Source organism: Cydia fagiglandana, chromosome 19 (assembly GCF_963556715.1).
Source record: "Cydia fagiglandana chromosome 19, ilCydFagi1.1, whole genome shotgun sequence".
Classification (NCBI taxonomy): Eukaryota; Metazoa; Arthropoda; class Insecta; order Lepidoptera; family Tortricidae; genus Cydia; species Cydia fagiglandana.
Genome location: NC_085950.1, coordinates 13,495,171 through 13,518,602, shown reverse-complemented (window position 1 = coordinate 13,518,602; position 23,432 = coordinate 13,495,171). Strand labels below are relative to the sequence as shown.

The window sequence follows — 23,432 nt, the reverse complement described above, 5'->3', positions numbered from 1 at the left end:
GGCAGAGTAGCATGGCGGTCTTTGGTGTCGGAGGCCTCTTTGCCTCGGGTCATTACGCCACAGCAGTAAGTAAGTAATAAGTATTAAAAGACAGTTTGATTAAACTAAACTTTATTATTCTTTGTTTTCTTTTTAAGGAACAGAAGCTGTATCTCATCGGCCGGCAGTCCCTTGGTTTCGGGCAAGCAGTAATGACTGTAGAGCGCTCCAAGGAAGCAAGTGGCCGAGAATCCGCAGAACACGATGCCAAGGCTCAGGACCTCCACTAGTGGGTTGAAGATCATGAGAGTGATGAAGTTGAAGATCCACATGCAGGCCATGCTGAAGGTGTTGCAGAGGCCGCGGACCTGGAACGAAAATACAAAGACATTTATAGTCTGTATCCTAGGTATTTAAATAAAAGTAAAAACAATTTGTACATTTTCGGGTAGTTATAACATTCATGGGTTAACCATCCAAATACAAAAGCGCCTGGATTTGTCACTGAACGACCTGACTTTAACCTACATTATTTGATCATGTAATATTTTCATCTACTTTCAACTGGCTTAAGGAGCCATTTGAGGGTAGATTTTGTTTACTTTCATTTAAATACCTAAAGATACAGACTATAAGTGTAATGCAAAAATGGAAGATATACTCATTTCGCACTGCTTCGAGAAATAGGTGGGTGTGTTGAGGTAACTCAAACTGGCATGGACCAAAGCTGGTGGAAGAATATGGAGTGTGATTAATGCCTTGTTAAATGTTTGCAGTATTGAGCCGAACTGATAAACTAACGAGAACTGTAAGCCAGTGTGGAGCCGCCGCCACTAGAAGTAGAGTGAACACTGTAGACACTAACCTCCGGCAGGAACACTTCAGCGGTGAGTATGAAGGGCACGCAGGCGGCGCCGAGGGTCTAGATGAAGCAGTAGTAGGTGAGGAGAGTTGTGAACCAGTGCCGGCACCAGCAGCGCTGCTAACAGCAGCGTGAACACTCTAAACACTAACCTCCGGCAGGAACACTTCAGCGGTGAGTATGAAGCGCACGCAGGCGGCGCCGAGGGTCTAGATGAAGCCGTAGTAGGTGAGGAGAGTTGTGAACCAGTGCCGCACCAGCAGCGCTGCTAACAGCAGCGTGAACACTCTAAACACTAACCTCCGGCAGGAACACTTGAGTATGAAGGGCACCCAGGCAGCGCCGAGGGTCTAGATGAAGCAGTAGTAGGTGAGGAGAGTTGTTAACCAGTGCCGGACCAGCAGCGCTGCTAACAGCAGCGTGAACACTCTAAACAAGTAAACACTAACCTCCGGCAGGAACACTTCAGCGGTGAGTATGAAGGGCACGCAGGCGGCGCCGAGGGTCTAGATGAAGCAGTAGTAGGTGAGGAGAGTTGTGAACCAGTGCCGCACCAGCAGCGCTGCTAACAGCAGCGTGAACACTCTAAACACTAACCTCCGGCAGGAACACTTCAGCGGTGAGTATGAAGGGCACGCAGGCGGCGCCGAGGGTGTAGATGAAGCAGTATAGGTAGATAATGAGAGCTGTGACCCAGTGTGGGGCCCAGCCACACTCCAACTGTGTCCCCAGGAGTAGAGTGAACACTCCGGAAGCAGCTGACGTGCTCGTCAAAAGCATCTAGTAAGGAAACAAGCAAAGTATGATACGGAGGGTATAGGTATACGAATATAGTCACAACAAAGTATCGTCTTGGGTCGTCCCATTCGTTTTTCGTCAAGTTCTTAAATTAGTCCTTTTCTGCTTTCGTCACTCATTCTACATTGAAAGCCACTTTTTTTTCGCCGAGGTGAATGACAAGTATATAATTATTCTTCAACTTGATTTTGTAATGTGTTCCAGCTAATATTTTCCTCACGTTGGAGTGGTGAAAAATGGGCTTCCCTCGGTAGCAAAGTTTGTTTAATTTAACCCTCGTGCCTTAAAACCCGCAACGCTCAAGAATCCTTTGTTTGTTTTTTTTTTAATTTTTGCTTGCTCGAGTATATCAATATCAGCACGAGAAGTTAAACAACATCCTTGCCCCATTGTAACAGTTGTAACGCGAATCAAAAACTAGAATTAATTCTGACATTAAAAATAGTACCTTTCTCCCAAGTTTATCCACAACGGCGGCGCACACGAAACAAGCGCAGACAAAAATGACAGCCAGGACGATGGCACACAGGTTAGGCGGCATCGAGGGCACGGCCATCTTGAACATCTCCTCCGCGTAGACTTGGATCACGATGGACCCCATGAGGATGGTTATCGCCATCACGATGAGCACGGCGGCTAGGGCACGCTTCGATGACTCGGACTTTCCTGAAATCGGACAATATCGTAAATGCAAATGTTGTGCCGTCTCCCCTGTCACTGGCAACGTCGTGCTACAAGATTGTAACAGATGGCGTATTATATGTAAAACTCCTAACTAACTCTCAGTGGAGTTCGGTCCCCAGGCACAACACCCGCCTAGAGACAGTATTCTCTACGCCTCTCTACCCTTATGCGGTCTATTAAATTCTATTTAGGCGTAAGGAGTAAAATGATTAAGATCTCGTTGGCGTTGCTATGCGGATTAAGAATAAATGCAATGGAAGATAACGCAAATGCCAAATTGTCTAGTGTAGATGATAAGGAATTAACCTCTTGGGGTTCAATGTCCTAATACTAGTACAAATTACCTCCAATGAAATTTAAATCTTAATGAAATGGAATAGAGTTTCTTTTATTTCGTTTCGTTCGATTTTAAAACAAAACAAATTCAACTCTATTTTCTAATACCGTTGATTCAAATTCGATTGCCAATTTTCCTTGTATGGTGGGCCGCTAGAGGTTAAAACTATGAGTATGTGTAATTTAGACTAGAAAGGAGCTGGAGTGTATGAAAGGACAGAAAAAGAGTGGACGACCCCGACTTACATGGATGTCCGTAGTTAAGAAAGACCTAGAGAATAAGAATATAGACCCAACGACGACCTGGAACAGTTATAACTGGAGAAAATTGATTAGGAGAGCAGGAAATAAAAGTAGGATAAGGCCAGAAGAAGAAGAAGAGAAATAGGTGTAATTTCAATGCGTAATATTTAATTGAAATCCTACTATGATATCTCAGGTTACATGAATGAAGGTACTTACGTAAGAATTGCCATGCCGATTCAGGTTTCTGAAGAGTGGGTGCAGGTTGCTCTTTTAAAAGTGTGTTGGTTAAATCGGGCTCTGAAAATATTAAAATTACATTTGAAAATTTGTGAAGAGGAAAACGAGACGAGTCAGTTATCGTAAGGTTTTCGTTTACGCAAGTTACTATCAAGTAAATAATAATTATGTTTGTTCAACTTAATTTAAGCTTACATGTTTATTTCCTATTTAGATATGATTAAAAATATATATATTAAAAATGTATATGGTTGTCTGTAAAGTTGGCTTACGGACGATAATTTAGCGTGATAACGTCATAATCCAGTAACTTTGTCGAATTTTGTAACCTGGCTGTTTTGCGTCAAATCTGGTAGTTCTGATTTTTTGCAGACTTGTTTATGATGTTGGCCCAATGAATAATTCAAGTTTGTGACCTCGAGCGCCGAACGCAACTTTGTCAAAAATCGAATAAACCGCAATTTTTTTTACATTTGGGCGATTATAACCCTAAATTACTAGTTTTTGGTAGTAACTTCTTAGGGCGTTTTTAAAGTAGACTAATTTTGCTACAATAAGACACTAGAATTGTCTCTGTACATCTAATATTTTCCAAGATAAAGCCTTTCAAAATTTTATAATTTTACATCAGTTCTTAGGTATAATATAAGGGTTAGGTAAGTAATTTATATGGAATTCATCACGGCCACGATCTACAAAATATTTATTTTCCGTAAAAAATTTTTTTTTTTCGAAATAGGCACTCATACATTTTTTTTATGGATAATAAATATTTGGTAGAACGTGCGGTGATGAATTCCATATAAATTTCCTACCTAACCCTTATATTATAGCTAAGAACCGATGTAAAATTATAACATTTTGAAAGGATTTATCTCGGAAAATATTAGATGTACAGAGACAATTCTAGTGTCTTATTGTAGCAAATTTAGTCTACTTTAAAAACGCCCTAGGAAGTTACTACCAAAAACTAGTACTTTAGGGTTATAATCGTCCAAATCTAAAAAAAATTGCGGTTATTCGATTTTTGACAAAGTTGCGTTAGGCGCTCGAGGTCACAAACTTGGATTATTCATTGGGACAACATCATAAACAAGCCTACAAAAAATCAGAACTACCGGATTTGATGCAAACGCAAAATGTATAATTTTACTGTATTATCACAAGAAAACATTACCATTACATTACGTAACGTTACCATGGAGATCTGTCCACAACGTTACCATGGAGATCCGCCCACAACGTGACACTTTTTCGTGCAAGCTACCGGTGTTCATCGATTTGTAAGACGTTATTACGTCAATAATAAACATTCCATACGAATTTTTACAACGTGATATCGAATTTAAGTTAACGTGATGTAATTTGAACGCGTAATTAAAGTATAAATAGAATCTTCTCTATCAGATAATATTCTGTAAGTAAATTTACTTGTTCAATGCCCTAGAGGATTATTACGTCAAACAAATGATTGTCAAGTGATAAAATCCTTGTGAATATTTATTCTAATGTAGGCTTAAATATTTCAAATTCATTCTAATCATGGTTGAATTTATTCTCAAGTTTTTTTCCAAAGGAGCCTTTAACGCCGTATTTGCGCAACTATTTTTATTATTATATGTAAATATGTAATGTGAAATGTGTAAACACATGTTCGCATCGTATGTACATAATTACAATGCAATTTACCATTCTCACACTGCAGCACTTCGTTTATTCTGGGATCGAGTTGTATTCTTATTTTCGTTATCTCTATCTCCACCTCTTTAGACGTCACCGGTACATGCCTGTAGAACGCTATCGCCTCTGCAGCTTCCTGCAAACAAACTCATGTTATATTAGGTAATACCAAGTGCAATAAAGGAACTATATTTAAATAGCAATTTTAAAGTAGGTACATATGAAGGACGCACTGAGAACGTTCACCTTGTTGGAAGAGATAATGAAACTGTCAGCTACTAAATATTCTACGCACAATAAATTCTCAATTATTTGTATTTCAATAAGATTTGTGGTAATATTTCATTGCGATAAGATTATAATTGAAATGGCAATCGAGAAATCGCGGCAAAGGAATTTGCCAAACAATTTTAAAATTAAGGTCATATTATATCAAAGAGACTTGTTTTATATCTATTCTAGAATGCTTTGTACATTCTTGATTATTTTACCTTTTCCTTGCCCTGCTGCATCAAAAACACTGGCGATTCCTTCAAGAACGCCAGAAACACAATATACAACACAGACAGCGTCAGAAACGTATAAATGATTTGATTGTACGTTAAGTATCCTCCCAAGATGTATGAGGTAAGCAGCCCGAGGAAAAACCCTGAAACGACACTTGAGGTCAGAGCACCTCGGATGGAATCCTGGGCTATTTCGGACACGTATACCCCGGACACGATTTGCCCGGCCGCGCCGAATCCCGCTACGCACATTGCGGCTAAGATCAGAGGCACGTAGCTTGTAAGAGAGATTATCGTCCAGGATAGCTGCAAAAGAAAGGGGCTTGACATAAAATGTACGTTTAGATAATACCACTTTCATAATTTGTGGCCTTAGAACTAGCTTCTGCCTTCGATTGCGTATGCGTGGAATAATGATGATGATTGATGAAAACTACCCGATCAATGTGCTCGAGTGAGATTAATCTCGCCCGAGACAGTGATATTTACCAGTTTTCATTTATTTCTAAGCTTCGTGACGATGCATTAATATTATACATTATCAATATTATCATAAAGCTGCTCTGATGATACAGTCTGAAGTTAGCCAAAAGAACTCCTCGTCAAAGAACGCAACCACATTATGTCTTAAAAAGGTCTCGAGGAGAAATTGAGTTACTCACCACGAACGGCAGTCCATACAGCATAGCCGTATACTTCCTTCCAAATTTATTGACGGCATAACCACAAAAAGGGGTGGCCACTAGCCCTCCGACATTCGTCAGGCTGCCCAGCAAGGAGATTTCGAGGGAGGACATCGGATGTGACAACACAGTTTCATTGGAGCGGAAGTTTTCTATCACCCCTGATGGCCAGGCGTAGGTGAAGCCAGTAAGGGAAGTCAGGAAGGCAACTGCAAAAGAAGCGGCCGATAAAAATGAGTGCTGTAGCTTTTATCATATTTGCTTTGGTGAGCCAGTGTTTCTGAGAGTAAGGAGCATCTGTAGCAAGAACTGTATAAGGGGGTAAGTAAGTATGTCGTAACCGGCGAGTTGGGACCCCTATTTATTACTTATAAATTAGTGACCCGCCCCGGTATCGCACAGGTTACACAAAATATTAAGAAATTATACACTTATACACTTAAATCTTCCTCAAGTATCACTCTATTGATATGTGAAAACCGCGTGAAAATCCGTTCAGTAGTTTTTGAGTTCATTGTGAACATTCATACATACACACAATAAGGCAGACACGGCGGGTACTTTATTTTATAAGGTGTAGTGATCTATGTGCACAGCCTTATTGACATAGTTATAAATACTTATTATATGATTTTGGCAAATAGGCCTCTACTGTAACAATCAACAGCAGAAACAACACGTTAATAATTCTATTTGTTCGAAGCGTAAATATAGTCAGGTAGTTCAACAGTAATAGTGACATCGTTTAATAATTGTGACGTTATCACTTGCAAAGGTTATCATGTGCACATAGTTACATGGGCTTTATACCGGGTCTCGGGCCCTATTTCATAGATAGGGGCGTGTAAACAAAGTTAAAGTGGACTTAGGGAGTACAGAAGAAGGTAAGGATCGCGAGGAAGTATCTACAGATGTGCTAAATGCAGAAAAAGAGGAAGAAGAAAGAATAGAATAAGAATAAGAATTATTTATTGCCACACACATACAAGAAGAGCAAGTTTCAAACTAATTGGCAAATATTTCGGAATCATGAGGAAAATTTCACAGGAAATAAAGGAAACTTTCATTACGAAAATCAAAAAAAATCGATTCCTATACAAAATTGTGAAAGGTTTCCGAAATGTTTCTATGTGGAAAATTCGCAGTATTGGATCGTGTTCAGGAAGTGTCCAGGGCCCTATAAAAAGTACGAGTACGGTCTACGGGTACGGTAGAATGCGTTTTGCATATCAGGATGTCTGAGAAGTAGATCAATAGTTGGTAGCTAACAATAAGGAACTGTTAGCTATATGTGGTATTTTACTTGATAAGCGTTGGTGAAACCAAGGTAAAACATAGGCATTATTAGTACATTTTAACTCACATTATAGACGGGTCTAACGCGAATTATATTCAATTACCTTTATTTACCGACGTTTCGACACAGGTTTCACTGGTCGTGGTCGCGGACGACCAGTGAAACCTGTGTCGAAACGTCGGTAAATAAAGGTAATTGAATATAATTCGCGTTAGACCCGTCTATAATGTGAGTTAATATGTATTCAAAACGCGAAAGTTTAAAATATTATATTATTAGTACATTGTTACTCCTATAATAGTAAAATCTATCTGATAACCATTAAAAGCACGGTCAACAAACTAATCTCTTTTATCGGAGTTTTGTAGCGGGTTTTGTAGCGTAGTTCCCGATTTAAAGTACCTCTGCATTAAATTCATAATAAGTTATTGGCAAAAATTTCATTTTTGGTACAAGCTTTTATGCTGGCTGTAGGTACTTTTCTTTCCACAGGCAATTATAATACTCATCGAGACAATTCTAAAAACCCCAAACACAATTAGGTTTCGTTGTTTTTTCACAGAGTTCCTATGGCCACCTCCTGTCTCCATCATCAGATCAGCTCGATGCATGCAAAATTTCAGCTCAATCGGAAACCGGGAAGTGGATCAAATTTAACTTGCAAGATTTGACTACACACGGACAGACAGACAGACAGACAGACAATGGTCAGGTAAACCAAATAAAAGTAAAAACAACATGTTTAATTATTTGCGGGGACTGAGTCTTATTTTGGAAACCTTCTTCCAAGTGATTTTCCATCTGGCCTTAAAATCTAGAGAGAAAATTATGCCTCATTGAGATAAATCCGGCTCTTTCACGATAATTTCCTTACCGAAAAACGCCTGATCAACTTGAAATGTGTGTGTGTGTGTCAGGCGCCTTTTCTCTTGGCCACCAACGCTCATACAGAATAGAAAACCATTGTATGTAAGTACCAAATTAATAAGTAACACACAGCCAAATAGTTTCAAAAGTCGCCTGATAAAAACATACCTAGTGTAATTAAGGCTTCTCTGACTAATATTGACAATAATATTCTTAAAGGCGTTTAAAATACTATTGTCATACACACCGCGTCACATGAATAGGACCAGCATATTTTTCTATGTTATTTAAGATATGAGATAAAATAAATATGTAAGAATGGTACGTATAAACATCTTTAGGCACGTGAAGTGTAACTATAAACATTTGAACTTAACCGCCCAGCGTGACCGCGAGCGACGCTTACGTTGGTAATATTGTGCCGCGTCACTTGAATACGACCAATGACTTCCCTCCCCCCGCGCGGCCTCAGTTGCAAAACAAAAACGACACAGAGTGCACGTATTACGCGTATTTGAAGTGAACAACATCGAGTAGTAACGATATAATATTTTTTGATTTAATATGGGTCGGAAAAAGTGTTTGAATCTAGAGGAAATAGGAAAAATAAAAATTCTTTGCGAAGAGGGCTATTCCTTAAGAAAAATCGCGAAAAAAATAGGGCGTTCACACCAGGTGATAAGTCGTTTTCTTGACGATCCTGAAAATTATGGTAAGAAATTCAAAGGCCGTACCAAATTCGCTACAACTGAAAGAGAGCGCCGAGCAATATTACGCGAAGCGTCGAATTCTACGCTAACAGCCGGACAAATAGCCCATAATGTTGGAACTGAAGCATCTGTGAGGACTGTTCAAAGGGTTATACGCAATTGTTCCCATTTAAAACGTTTGAAAATTAAGAGAAAGCCATGTTTAAAAGAGCATCACTGTACGGAACGTCTTCGGTTTGCACGAAACAAAATGCACTGGACCAAAGAGTGGCATAAAGTTATATTTAGTGATGAAAAAAAATTTAATTTGGATGGCCCCGACGGGTATTCTTACTATTTTCATGATTTGCGAAAAAATGAAATAATTTTATCGCGTCGGCGAAATGACGCAGGCTCAATTATGGTCTGGGGTGCGATATCATACAACGGACCGATCGATTTAGTAGTGTTACAAGGTAGACAAAATTCTAAAAGCTACATTAATCTTCTAAAAAATGAAATATGTAAGTTTAGCAGTATGACAGACGATGAAAGTTTCATTTTCCAACATGATAATGCCAGCATTCATAGAGCGCATGATGTCCGTCAATGGTTTCAACAAAAAAATGTCGACGTTCTCGACTGGCCATCACTCTCCCCCGACCTAAACATACTAGAAAATGTATGGGGGTGGTTGTCACGTGAAGTTTATAAGAATGGTAAACAATATAGCAACAAGCAAGAACTCGAGAAGGGTATAAAAAAGTGTTGGAGCAAACTACCAATTAAATATATAAGAAGTTTGTATCATTCTATGCCATCTCGGATTTTCGATTTAATCCAAAAGAACGGACACAGTATTAATTATTAGTCAACATTTTATTAAATAAATATTATTTAATAAAAATTTTTTTTGTGTTTTATTTAATGGTCGTATTCAAGTGACGCGTCATAATTACCTACCAGCATTGTCACAAAGACTCGCTGAGTCTTAAGAAGTTCGATTGTTTATAGTTAAACTTCACATGCCTAAAGATGTTTATACGTACCATTACTATATATATATTTTGTCTTATATCTTTAATGGCAAAGGAAAATATGCTGGTCTTATTCATGTGACGCGGTGTGTATAATATTTTTCAAACTCGAAGGGTAGGATTATGTGACCTGTCATTTCAATGCAATTTTGCGAAATAAGGCGTTATTAGGTTAATTATTAGGTACTATCGAGATGACAGGTGTCATCCTACCCTTCGAGTTTGAAAAAATATTTAAGTGATAAAAGTTCTAGAGCAAGCCTAGAGTCGCCATGGGATCATCGCCAAAAATGTGTTGACCACGAAATTTTTCAGCGATCACGTGAATAAATTAAGTTTATGTATGAATTATACTAACTTGATATAGTTGACATCAATTGTATGAAAAATGCCTTCTTCGTCACTTTATCCCTTTTATTTTCCATGTCTATTTATGTATATTTTTTAACAAAACAACACAACCGATTGCTAATGTGTATCTTAACTAAATGATACGTTGACATATGCATCTAACTCCTGATTTACCTAAGTCTGTAAACTCTGTTCTATAAAGATAAATTAGATTATCATTATTTAGCTCACATAAGATCAAAATAGTTGAAATAGGGTAAGTTCGCCCAGTATTGGTCCATATTAAAATTTTAATTGTGGCAATCGCAAAGTACCAACATAACTTAATGTATTGTCGATATCGATAGTCACAATACACTTATCACTAAATAACACTGTTTTTGTTATTCCGTAACTTAAATAGATTAAATAAATATTTTCTGTTAGTTTAATAAAACCATTTTCTTTTAAAAGATCGTTCACTGAGCATCACACACACACACACACACACTCTACATTATTGAATGAAGTGAATGATTATGCCCAGACCACCAGAGTTCGTTTGTATTTAACTTTTAGTACCTAAAGGAAGTAGGGGACACAAACACTTTAGTAGCGATAATAAGAACAGCGATATTGTGCAATGTTGTTAATATATAAATTATACAATTATAATTACCTACTTATCTACCCTCGAACGTTGCATATCCATATAAATATAGATCCTTTGACATGCGAATGCGAGTATATATGCTAAGAATAGAAAGTAGATAGCAACTAGCGATAACCCGGGATACAAGCGGGAAAGCGCTTAATATTCTATTCTATTCTAGAGTCGGACTAAGAAAAGTCTGCAGCGGATTTGATAGCCCACGCAGTGCAAGTGTCAATGACTTATAGGTACGTCATAATTTCATAGAAGTTTGATGTTTAAAATAACACGTTCACTGCGTGGGTTATCAAATCCGCTGCAGACTTTTCATGGACTGACTCTACTCTGTTCGATATCAACCTTAAAAGAAATTGTAATAAACCTCGAGTTTGCTTAAGCTGTAGCCATTTCGAGTCTACTTTCGCATAGTTTATAAATAGGAACGTAATGTATGGTAGCGCTATTCTGAACAATTTTCAAAATCTGAATGGGGTGGAGAAAATCAAAATAATTATTAACCGTCTCACAAATTTTCTTGAGAATCGGTTAGAAATGCGACCATAGACCGTACACTCGAAAATCGTAACTCGCCTAAAGTCGTATGTGAAGTCAAAAAAAAAACATTTAATGACGGTTGATTGTTACGCATTTATAAATAATATTTTCTAAAGGTCTATGTCTATTTTAGTTTGGACCCAGATAGTGTAAAAAGAAAACCACAGAAATTAAATCACAGAAAATTGTAAGGGCCAAACAGGCGGCTTGAAGTCCAGGTGTGACTGTATTTGAACTGCACGTCTACTGCACGGACAGCTACGATGCAAGAAACAGGATGTTATTCGCCTTTTGTGCCATGTGTTCTTCTAAAGGAGCATTTACCCTGAGCACTAGCAAGCGTCTATCACTAGTATAAGCAAACACGACCGCGATAACACTCGGATATTCTGTTTGTTTGCGTATTAAAAATAAATTGAGGGCTTTGAGTAAAAAATAAATATAATATAATGTATCTAATTACAAAAACTGGTGCACTCACCTCTTATTATACCGAAACTGCTCACAAAAACGAGAATCAATCGAGGAAAATATCCTAACAGACGGACAGACGTATGATACTTACGCTGAAATGAAGACTGAAGGACTGAAGGGAAGAACAAAGAAGCTTCACTATCATAGGTGTTATTTCGTAAATAAATAAATAAATATTATAGGACATTTTTACACAAATTGACTAAGCCCCACGGTAAGCTCAAGAAGGCTTGTGTTGTGGTAAATGCTCTAATACAGTTTGAATGTTTTTATAAACTGCAAGTGCAAGTGTGGTTGAACTGTTCTTTCTAAAGCCTAATTGCTTTTTCATTTATGATACTTATGAAATATCTATATACGGTTTGCAAAACATTTTTCAAATATTTTTGATACATTGCAATGGGGAGTAAATACTGCGATAGGTCGGTATCGCCAGTATCGCCAAGCCACAAAACTAATCTCTCTATCACTCTTCCATATAGTGCGACAGAGGCATTACATTATGTCAATGCTACTTCAATCAACCTCAGCACTTTTTGTACCGAGACTGACTGAAAAAGCAAGACACGTACGTTTCCGTGAAAATTCGATGGAAAATTATTATGCACTACTGTAATAAAGCACTAGCAAATACATGCATTCATTTATTCCCCTTCAAAAACGCCAATTGTATCTGGTCGACGGACAAGCCCTTGGTTTCAGGCAGCAGGCGCCACGTGAACAGCGCAGAAGAGAAGCAGACAACGCTGAAAGCGTAGAAGATGGGTCCAGGGCCGACGAGGGGCTGCAGCATCTCGAAGAGCATCAGGCTGATGAAGTTCATGCTCCATTGGATGAGGGTCACGATGCTGTTGCAGAGGCCGCGGACCTGGGAGTGAGATGTTTTTTTAATGGTGACGCCAGACTAAGTAATTGCACAAAAGATTCTGATGGGTCGAAGCGTATCACACTCCAAGAACTCCCGAAATTATAAGATAATGCTGATGCTCGTTCTGAAGTTTTCACTGAGTCAAGATAATATAATAGTATCTTAAAACACCAGCTCCATAGTTTGTTAAATACTGCTATATGCTATTATGTCATCAATTTAGTGAAGTTATAGAGCTACAGGAGGGTCGAAATATGAAACTGGCATCCAGAACACAAGAAACGATTTTTCGAACTCAACTGCGGCTACTCTGTGGCTTACTTTATCAAAGGTAAGATTCTGTTTATGTTCTTAACTTTCCTTTCAAGATCTACCGATCGTGTATCACTACACCTAAGACCCCACCGCGTCTCTCTGTTTGTGTGTATGTATGTTCGCGTTAAGCTCGAAAACTACTGAACGGATTTTCATGCGGGTTTCACCTGTCAATAGATTGATTCTTGAGGAAAGTTTAGGTGTATAATTTGTTAAGCTTTTCTGTTACCCGTGCGAAGCCGGGCGTGTCGCTAGTATCTAACTAAACGCGACGTTAAAATAAAACAATGTGTGGAAATAATACCTAGCGTTTCGTTTTCGGCGAACGATTGTCATTATGGCTAGGCCTTCAGTAGATATGTAGTAGTTACCTCAGGCAAGAAGACTTCGGACATAATGATAAACGGGACCACGGCAGCCCCGAGTGTGTACGCGAAACTGTAGGCGTAGATCTGTAGCGCTGAGAACCAGTGCGGTGCCCAGCCTAGTTGCAGCTGCGTGCCTAGAAGTAGGGTGCAGAGCCCAGAGCCCAGAGAAGACACGATAATCAGCATCTGTTGAATGGAAACGCAATTTAAGTAGTATGAGGAAAACTGCCTCACGACATGAGACGTACAACGCCAATTACGCAACGAAAGACCAAGCCCCCTACTCTGTCTGTTCTCTTTCACGGCGCAGCAACTAGTATCATTTCTCTCTCCTTGCTCTTTTAAAAATGCCGTTTGTAAAAAAAAGGACAACCATACTGTTGACAAGATGGACTTCAAATCCAAGTGGCCCCTTTTTAGGCGACCCAGGTTGTGCATGTTTGCGTAAAAACGTATATGTGTGCTCTTTTAGGGATGTGAAAAGTCGATTTTAATCATGTTATATATCGATAAACGCTACACAGCGGAACGAAATAGCGATTAATTGAAGCTTCAATATCTTCGTTAAAAATAAGCATAATTGAAATGCTAATGGATAATGAATATATTATGATGTAATAAAATATTTCAATTATTGCGGACCACCTATTTTAGTAGGTATTTATGTATTTTAATTAAATATCTGAACTTTCCCTTGGTTCTCTCCTGGGGCGTGACTATAAAATTGTGATCTGATAACCACAATAAAGAATAAAAGCGTTTTTGTTCATTTTAAGTATAGTTAAACCTTTGAAGTAAAATTAAAATTGCAAGGAATGTCGATAGTTTATCGATATGACTTTATCGACATCGCTACAGCAAAGTGGGTCGCTTTGTTAATCGTACACTAAACAAAAAGTGGTCCCACTGACAGCTCGCTTGGAAGGCATCTGTATATATTCTTATATCTATGCGAAAGACATAACTGACATAAGGGGCCAAATTCGACACGTACAACTGTCAGATTTCGCTTCCACGTCAAATCAACAGTTGATTTTATTGCATACTGAGTGTTGATTCCATCAACGGTGGATAATATCATTTGGTACAAACAAAACTCAACTCTAAACTAAGGGTGGTTCGGTTTGGTTTGCTTGTCACCCTAACTGTGGTTTGTTAATGTCAAATTTTGACATTGTACGTATTCGAGAACTTATGATTTTTCCCACATCAACGGGAGATCAACACGATACGTCAAACGTCGCTTGTCGAATAGGGGTCAAGCTCTCACACGTACAACATGACCCCTATTCGACAAGCGACGTTTGACGTATCGTGTTGATCTTTGATGTGGGAAAAATCATAAGTTCTCGAATACGTACAATGTCAAAATTTGACATTAACAATCCACAGTTAGGGTGACAAGCAAACCAAACCGAACCACCCTTAGTTTAGAGTTCAGTTTTGGTTGTACCAAATGATATTATACACCGTTGATGGAATCAACACTCAGTATGCAATAAAATCAACTGTTGATTTGACGTGGATGCGAAATCTGACAGTTGTACATGTCGAATTTGGCCCACGGCCGATTAACTCTACTGCCGTAAATGTAAAAGAGTTTTAAAGTTAAGAGAAAGTTTGGCCAGGCCAGCCACATAAGAGCTCATGAGAGGAAAAACCCTTGATTTCTGAAATCGCTGTCATAATGTTTTTATTGTCCATTAAGTTTTTGGAATTTTTTAAACCGTAGGAGCCATGGAGATTGGCAAGGTCTACAGCTCACAAACTTCACAAAGCGACAATTAGTAGACTCTTAAACAATAAACTTTAAAAAGACCCATTGCACCAAGAAAATTTAGACGCGCAAAGGAAGGAATGGTGCCAATAGTTCGACGGTTAAATGAGTGTTTTTACCCGAGTTGAACACTCTACTTTTCATTTCGACTGTGAAAAAACTAAAATAAATGTGTGTTTTGTAAAACATAGCGTTCAAAGAATCAAGGGTGTTATAAACGTCAAACGCCTACATTCGGAATACCAGTGACTGTAGTACACATTGCAATTTGCTATCTGCAGGTTCAGTTGAGTGATCCTCCGGCGCGGCTCCGGCGGCGCGGCGGGTGGTCTACAAGGCGAAGTCGGCATTCGTTGGTGGTTTTAGACGGTAGTCCTACCACTAATTGGTCCGTCATCGCTCCTGATTTCCCCGGGATATGTGTAAACGTATTTCCCCAACGTTAAAGAAAAGGTTCAATTGCGACTGGTATAAAAATTGAACATAAAAAAGATTCGCGAGATTGGTAGGCTTCCGTAGTAGCTCAATTGCTTAGAGCTAACGCACGGATTGCGGAGGTTGCGGGTTCAAGTCCTGCCGGAAGCGTACATTTTTAGCGTACAAACGTGATTTATGACCAAAGTTAAGCAACGTCGGGCGTGGTCAGTACTTGGATGGGTGACCGTTTCTTTTTTGCATTTTTTCCCGTTTTTTTTGCATTATGGTACGGAACCCTACGTGCGCGAGTCCGACTCGCACTTGCCCGGTTTTTAGTTTTTTCCTTTAATTTAAAATTATAGAAACATAATCCCATATTCTCATGCCTGGCTCACCTTCCTTCCACATCTATCCACCAGCGACACGCAAAGTAAGCTAGTTATCAGGAACAGGATAGCCAAGAAGATAGCACACATGTTAGGGGGCAATGAAGGTACTGCTGATTTGAACAAGGGCTCGGCGTACACCTGGACAGCCAGAGACCCCATCATGATTGACATGAGTACCAGGGATGACGCCACGAACAATGCCATCTTCGAGGATCGCGAGTTATCTGTGGAATAAAATGATTAGTGTATTCAGAAGTTTTATTTTTATCAATTTATTTATTTATTCATTTTCATCTGTAATAATAATAATACGTGAACGGATTCCAGCAGGCGTTCTACATGACATTAAAGCTTTCCAAGGGGCCTCTACGTGTTGGATCTATATCCCCACGCAAGCCTATCAAAAGATCGGGATTTGTAGGCCCGTGAATTCCAAAATGGAGAAACAAATAATAATAAATAAAATACTTTATTGCACACTACAAAACAAAAGATACAGAAAAAACATTGGATTTTCATCTGTATCTGGGCATTTTCAGTTAACTGTGTACCATTAACGGCCGGTTAGCAATCGTTGTAAAACTGATGGTGTCAAATCCCATACATTTTGTCAGGAATGTAACGGTTCGACGTTACTGAAACACGAATTAGGTCGCGCTTTAAAGTACAAGTTAGAATGAAAATGCCTAACTACACAATAACGTTCGTAAGGTATAATAAAGGCAGGTACAGATGTAATGCCTAATTGTTTTCCATCGTATTATAAGTATAATTTCGTATTTTCAGTCATGCTACTTCAGTTAAGCTCAGTACTTTTTGTACCGAGACTCACTGAAATAGCAAGAACGTACGAACGTTTCCGTGAAAATACGATGGGAAATAATTATGCACTGAATATGAGTGTATCAAGTAGGTAGCACGTATGTACGCAAGAGTCAAAGGGCCTACCGCGAACCACGTTTGACGTGTTGCCTCCCTGTCACTCTTACGTACCAATTTACAAGTGCGACAAAGAGGCAACACGTGAAACATGGTTCGCCTAATGCCTTGCACTGATTTCGAACTTACATAAGAACTTGAGTTGCGATATAAAACTGTCTTGAGTTTTCTTTCCAGTTGATTTCTGAGTGTTTTCTTCTAAGAGAGCAGCTGCAGCTGGCTGGGATTCTGGAAAATAAGTAAGTAAATTTGGCTAAAGATGGATGAGGATAAATCCGAGGATATCGGATGTTGGAAGGAAGTAAATGAATGGTAGTATTTTTTTTTATGTAATACTTCATCATCAGTATTTAAGAGCTATGCTCTTGTCGGTGGAGTAATCGCCACTCAGGCATGTAATACTTAGTCAGCAATAATTTATATGTATTTTTAGCTCTGTATTTATTTATGCATTTAATAAATCATTGTAACTAAAAAATTATAAATAACGCAAACAAGGCGGATTTATTGCAACGCTCTCCTGCAGCTGTTTTTGTCATAGGCGCCTTCCGACATCCGATATCGGAAAGGCGCTTCCGATAAATTCAGCCTATGTTGGAGCCCCGGTCAGCTGTCGGATCGATAATATTTGTTTGTTGCGTATGTGAACGCATAATGCTTGTTATAGTGTGCGTGACCGCTAAAGATGGCGCCCGGACACGCCCCGCCCGCGCTGCCTGGCTACACGTATGTAGGATCCTACATCCTTTATCGGATCAGACAATGTGAAAACGCTCTAAAAGTGAAATACCTTTGTCCTGTAAGAGCAAATCATCAAGGCTCGGGTCGTCTCTCGCTTCTCGTATGATCTTCGCTAGTTCAGTTTGGATTTCTTTGGATGATACATCTGCCCATCTGTAAAACGCCAACGACTTCGCTGCTTCCTGATAAATATAAAATATGGTTTTAACCTTTTGGACCGATATATCCGCACCGCAGGTCCAACGCCAAAGACGGATTCATCGGTCACAGACCACAGTGCAAATAGACCGAGCATATGAATAAAGTTTAATTTCAGTTTGGACACTTCGGTGACGTGGCGTCCGAGTGACATCTTTTGTGTTTGACACGGTGTCTTAAAGGTTAATAATGGTTATAATTAAGAGAGTCGATTAGAATACTAACCAAAAATTATTAAGAATCGTGACTTAGTTTTATAATAGAATCACCTCATATTTCCCGATAAGTGCCAAATAAACCGGCGACTCTTTTAGCGTCATAAAAAGAGCAATGCTCAAGACTGACATGGAGAGCTGGATGAGGACCATCGTCCGGTAAGAGAAATACCCGCCGATAATATAGCACAACAAGATGCCGAAGAAGTAACCAGTTCCTGGAAAAAACAGTGTCATTCAACCAGAGAAACTTTACTACAATTATATAATTATGGTATGGGCTTTTATTACAGTTTTCTCGCTATTTAATCACTATCAAGAGACCAATAAAATCCTTAACCTTTTGAACGCCACAGACGACAATTGAAGTCAACGCAAAGTCTTGACAACGACGCCAAAGACGGCATTTGACGTCGGTCGTTTTTTGATGAAAATCTACTGAAAAACACCCCGTGGTGTCTGTGGCACGGCAAATGGATGCGCCGTTTGGCGTTCAAAAGGTTAAAAAAGTCAGAAACTTCTGAGTTGGCCAGGTTGCCTAATAATATCGACATTATTTACGTTTTGTAGCACTTGGTAGCACTTACCAACTAGACCATAGTGGTTACACTGGTTACTGACCTGCACAAGCCGTCAGTCCACCCCGGACCGAGTCTTCAGCCAGTTCCACGATGAAGATGGTCGACACAGCCTGACCGCCAGCGCCGATGCCTGACAGCGCCATGGCTATCAACACCATCGTTACGTCGGACGTGATCGAGATTATAGCCCAGCCTAGCTGAAATAGATATGTTGTCAGATGCTGTAATGTTGTGAAATAGTATCATTGATTGATTGATAAGACTCGCTGGATGACAAGGAAGACGAGTCCTTGAATGGACGTCCAGAGCGGACACCCGAGGGAGCGGTAGACCACAGCGCTGGGTGGACGACATCCAACGACACGGAGGTCGGAACTGAATGAATCGGGCACAAGATCGACAGGAGTGGAAGAAGAGGGAAGAGGCATACATCTAAGATTGGATCACTAAAAGGGCACGATGATGACGATGAGTTCCATTTATGGAGACCATCTAGCGATAATGACCACTCGTTTTCAATTCTATTAGTAGAATTTAAATGCCTAGTAATGGAGATATTTGTGAACGAAATACACGAAATAGAGCTCGAAAAAACAGATATGGGCCCCCGAAGTCAAACTTTAATGGCAATCAGTATGTACAGTCGACGTCAAAGATATGTTTACATTTTTCGACTTATTATTATAAGAGAGTAAGGTGCAAAAGTGTAAAGATATCTTTGACGTCGGCTGTACCAATTTGTGAACTGCCGTAATTATATTACGTAACTCGGAATTTTATAATACAACAGGCTCACAAAATACTCACCAGAAATGGCATACCGAAAAACACGCATCCGTATTTCCTTCCCAACTTGTTGAAGATTGTGCCACAGAATGGTGCCGTGACCAGGCCTCCTACGTTGATCAGGCTTCCGAATAACGATATCTCGAGCAATGTCATGGGCCTATGTAATACTGTGGAGTTCGATTTAAATATGTCCACGGTCACGGACGGCCAACTCATTGTGGTGCCAGTTATACTGGCTTGAAATGCAACTGCAATTTTCACAAGTTTTTAACATAGAGAGAAAAATTAATCGAAATAATTCTTATTCATTTATTCGACTATTGTCTGTATTTTTAGGTATTCAAATAAAAGTATACAAACAATTTGTAAATTTTCGGGTAGTTATAACATTTATATTTAATGGTCAACCAACCAATTACAAAACTGCCTGGATCAGTCACTGAACGACCAGGCCCCTGTTTCACCAACGTGACAGGTGCGACGAATTGTAAAATCACTGTTGCTGACGTCACAGGCATCCATGGGCTACGGTTACCACTTACCATCGGGCGGGCCGTATTCCTGTTTGCCACCATCATTGTATTATTTAAAAAAACTTTATTATATCGGAAAAAAACAGATATTTCTCCTGCGAAGTTTCTGACAATTGTCAAAGATTTAGAAGAATTGTAGGTAATTCTTGACAGGTAATGAGTTATATGTCGGAATTTCGTGACAATTGTAGTGTTTCTTGTGACAATTGTCATAAACTTAGCAAGAGTAATATCTGTTTTTTCCAATATCATAAAGTTTTTTTTAATAATACAATGATGGTGGCAAACAGGAATACGGCCCGCCCGATGGTAAGTGGTAATCGTAGCCCATGGATGCCTGTGACGTCAGCAACAGTGATTTTACAATTCGCCGCACCTGTCACCGATGTGAAATTGGGGCCAGACTTTAACCTACATTATTTGGCCGTGTAATGTTTTCATCTACCCTCAACTGGCATAAGGATTCGAGCCATTTGAGGGTAGATTTTGTTTACTTTTATTTAAATACCTAAAGGACTGACCTAAAGGTACAGAGTATAGATATTGATACATTTGGATTAGTGATAGGTATAAATAGTTCAACATAGGATACTCAAAGAGTACGTAGAAGTCCATCTAAGCTAACTTTGTACCAATTTGAATACGACAAAATAAGGGAGTGCTATAACAATGGCATATTTTCACAGAAATTTGACATTAATTATGAGATTGCCGCATTTTGTCATTGCTAAAGCCATCACTTCAGTCATTTTCAGTTTGGCTTTCCGAGAAAATATTTTTATTTAGTTTTTCCACTGGGAAGTCCCTCTGCCTTCGGATAACAAATAACAAAACTAACCCACAACAGTCGACAAAATTTGTATTACTAGAGATTTCCTCATTTTGATTCAACACTTTAACACTTCTAACAGTAGGTAATACTCGTAATTATCACAATAGTTCTCTTATTTTAATTGTTCCATAATGACTGAATTATATCGTTTTGATTCTTGTATATGTACGGAAACCGTTTCTACGTTCTTAAACTTTAATCACGTGTATTTGCAGCTTAATATAATGTTAGGGTAAGTGGGTCTATAACAGGCGTTCCCAAACTATTTTCTATCGCACCGGCTTTTGTGTACAACATCTCTTCTTCTATCTAGGGCTGCCTAATCCTGCTTGCTAATTCTCGTCTTCATGTCTCTTACAAAAACCGACTAAGTGCGAGTCGGACTCGCTTTCAAAGGGTTCCGACGTTACATTACGCAATTTTTACCAATGTATTTTTTTAAGTGAAACGTGAATAAAACATCTTCCTTAAACCCGTAGGGGTTCGGATCAAAAACTTAGTACCTAATCAAGTCCGACTCACATTTGACTGCACATTTTTAATAGGTTTTCCTATCATCTGTAGGTAAAGAACTTTTTTGTGTATTTTTTCCAAAATTTTAGACCTAGTAGTTTGGAAGAGAAATAAACTGTTTATTCTAAAATTATAAAAATAATACATTTTAAATTCTCACAATGAGCTCTTTCATTTGATATGTAACGTGTGTCCGGAAATGTGTACGATTTACACAAAACCTTAACAAATTATAGACCCAAACCTTCTTTAAGAAATCACTCTATTGATAGGTGAAAACCGCATGTAAATCCGTTCAGTAGTTTTAAAGTTTATCGCGAACATACACACAAACAGACAGACGTGGCGCGGCGGGGACTTTGTTTTATACGATAGTGATTGATATGAGCCGGATATGTCTATTTTTCTTTGTTACACAACTTTATTTTGATTGGCATGATACGCACAGGCACGTTTACCCTACTCGTAGACTGCCACGTGTGAGTTTCCAACAGTTCGTTTGCATTGGGCTAGATTGTCGCAGATAACATTGAGAGGAATGCAAATATATTATACATCATGTAGAGCCATTCGACCGTTCTCGTAAATATGTAAACTCTTTTCAATTTAAAGCTATTAGATAAGGTAAAATGTTGTATACATATCTATGAATGCCGACTATAATCACACGGCGCGATTCGGGAAATGAATTAGAGATTAACTAGATACGATGTAGTAAAGATTTGTGACGTCCCACGGGTAAAGGTACCTTATGGCGGTTGGCGCTTACGCTATTATTAACGCCGCTCCAATATTATTGCGGCGCTATGCGACTTAAGCGCCGGCCGCCATAAAGTACCTTTTTCCATGGAACTTCACATATCTTCACTACTTCATATTTAGTGAATCTCTAATTCATTTCCCGAATCGCGGCGCCATCCGCCATAAGGTACCTTTTGCAGTGGAACGTCACATATCTTTACTATTTCATATTATCTAGTGAGTCTCTAATTTATTTCCCGAAACGAGCCGACAGTCAAAACAAAATAAATTAAAGGATGACTCACGTTAGACCGGGCCGTGTCCGGGCCGGAGCTTCCGGCGCATCGTTTTCTATGGAAAGCATCACGTGATCGCCTGTCATGCATGTCATAGAAAAGTAAGCTCCGGAAGCTCCGGCCCGGACACGGCCCGGTCTAATGTGGGTCACCCTTTAGTTTGCATTCTATCCTATTCTGTTAAACAAATCTGGTTTTGACACGGCTCTAAATACTTTTTAGACGTATTCTAATTTTAATGAGAGGATGTGAATTAGATTTGGATCTGATATTATTATCCAAATAACTAATTTATGGTTAAAATGTATTAATAGCAAATTGCCCGCTCGCGCTCGAGAGGAGGCCTGTGCCCAGCAGTGGGACGTATATAGGCTGAGATGATGATGATGATGATGAATAGCAAATTGACAAATTAGAACAAGTGGTTATAATGTGTCAATTTGGTTACCTGTAGTACTCGGTACTGTATGAGAATTTTAATCATAAAATATAACATTTTATTTTATAGACTAAATTACGGAAAAATAAAACAGACAATTTCTTTTTATAATACTTTATGTTTAAAGACCTATCTAATATTTACAATATTAAATAAGTAAATAAAAGAAGTTTGTAAAACGATAAAAGAATGTCTCATACCATATACAGTCATGTAATTGTTTATAAAAACCGGGCAAGTGCGAGTCGGACTCGCGCACGAAGGGTTCCGTACCATAATGCAAAAAAAAAACAATAAAAAGCAAAAAGAAAACGGTCACCCATCCAAGTACTGACCCCTCCCGACGTTGCTTAACTTTGATAAAAAATCACGTTTGTTGTATGGGAGCCCCATTAAAATCTTTATTTTATTCTGTTTTTAGTAGGTATTTGTTGTTATAGCGGCAACAGAAATACATCTGTGAAAATTTCAACTGTCTAGCTATCACGGTTCGTGAGATACAGCCTGGTGACAGACGGACGGACGGATGGACGGACGGACGGACGGACGGACGGACAGCGAAGTCTTAG

The 23,432-nt window shown here is 39.0% G+C and overlaps 2 protein-coding genes across 3 annotated transcripts; both read right to left on the bottom strand.

Annotated features, from left to right (window-relative positions):
• Positions 1 to 94: 94 nt before the first annotated feature.
• LOC134673835 (facilitated trehalose transporter Tret1-like) lies at positions 95 to 10,399 on the bottom strand. Its single transcript, XM_063531864.1, has 8 exons — positions 10,260 to 10,399; positions 5,991 to 6,220; positions 5,314 to 5,634; positions 4,832 to 4,958; positions 3,122 to 3,202; positions 2,088 to 2,305; positions 1,439 to 1,621; positions 95 to 347 (listed from the first exon to the last, which is right to left on the bottom strand). The coding sequence occupies exons 1-8, from the start codon at positions 10,324 to 10,326 to the stop codon at positions 105 to 107; spliced, it is 1,470 nt and encodes a 489-aa protein (XP_063387934.1). The 5' UTR covers positions 10,327 to 10,399; the 3' UTR covers positions 95 to 104.
• A 2,151-nt stretch (positions 10,400 to 12,550) lies between these two features.
• LOC134674035 (uncharacterized) lies at positions 12,551 to 21,034 on the bottom strand. 2 transcript variants are annotated; one of them, XM_063532083.1, is made up of 9 exons: positions 20,881 to 21,034; positions 19,528 to 19,757; positions 18,761 to 18,917; positions 18,194 to 18,357; positions 17,776 to 17,908; positions 17,115 to 17,213; positions 16,053 to 16,270; positions 13,467 to 13,649; positions 12,551 to 12,780 (listed from the first exon to the last, which is right to left on the bottom strand). In XM_063532083.1, the coding sequence occupies exons 1-9, from the start codon at positions 20,921 to 20,923 to the stop codon at positions 12,553 to 12,555; spliced, it is 1,455 nt and encodes a 484-aa protein (XP_063388153.1). In that variant the 5' UTR covers positions 20,924 to 21,034; the 3' UTR covers positions 12,551 to 12,552. The 2 variants fall into 2 exon arrangements, with proteins under 2 accessions (XP_063388153.1, XP_063388154.1); XM_063532084.1 differs by lacking the exon at positions 20,881 to 21,034 and having other exon boundaries at positions 18,761 to 18,913; positions 19,528 to 19,698.
• Between the last annotated feature and the right edge of the window lie 2,398 nt (positions 21,035 to 23,432).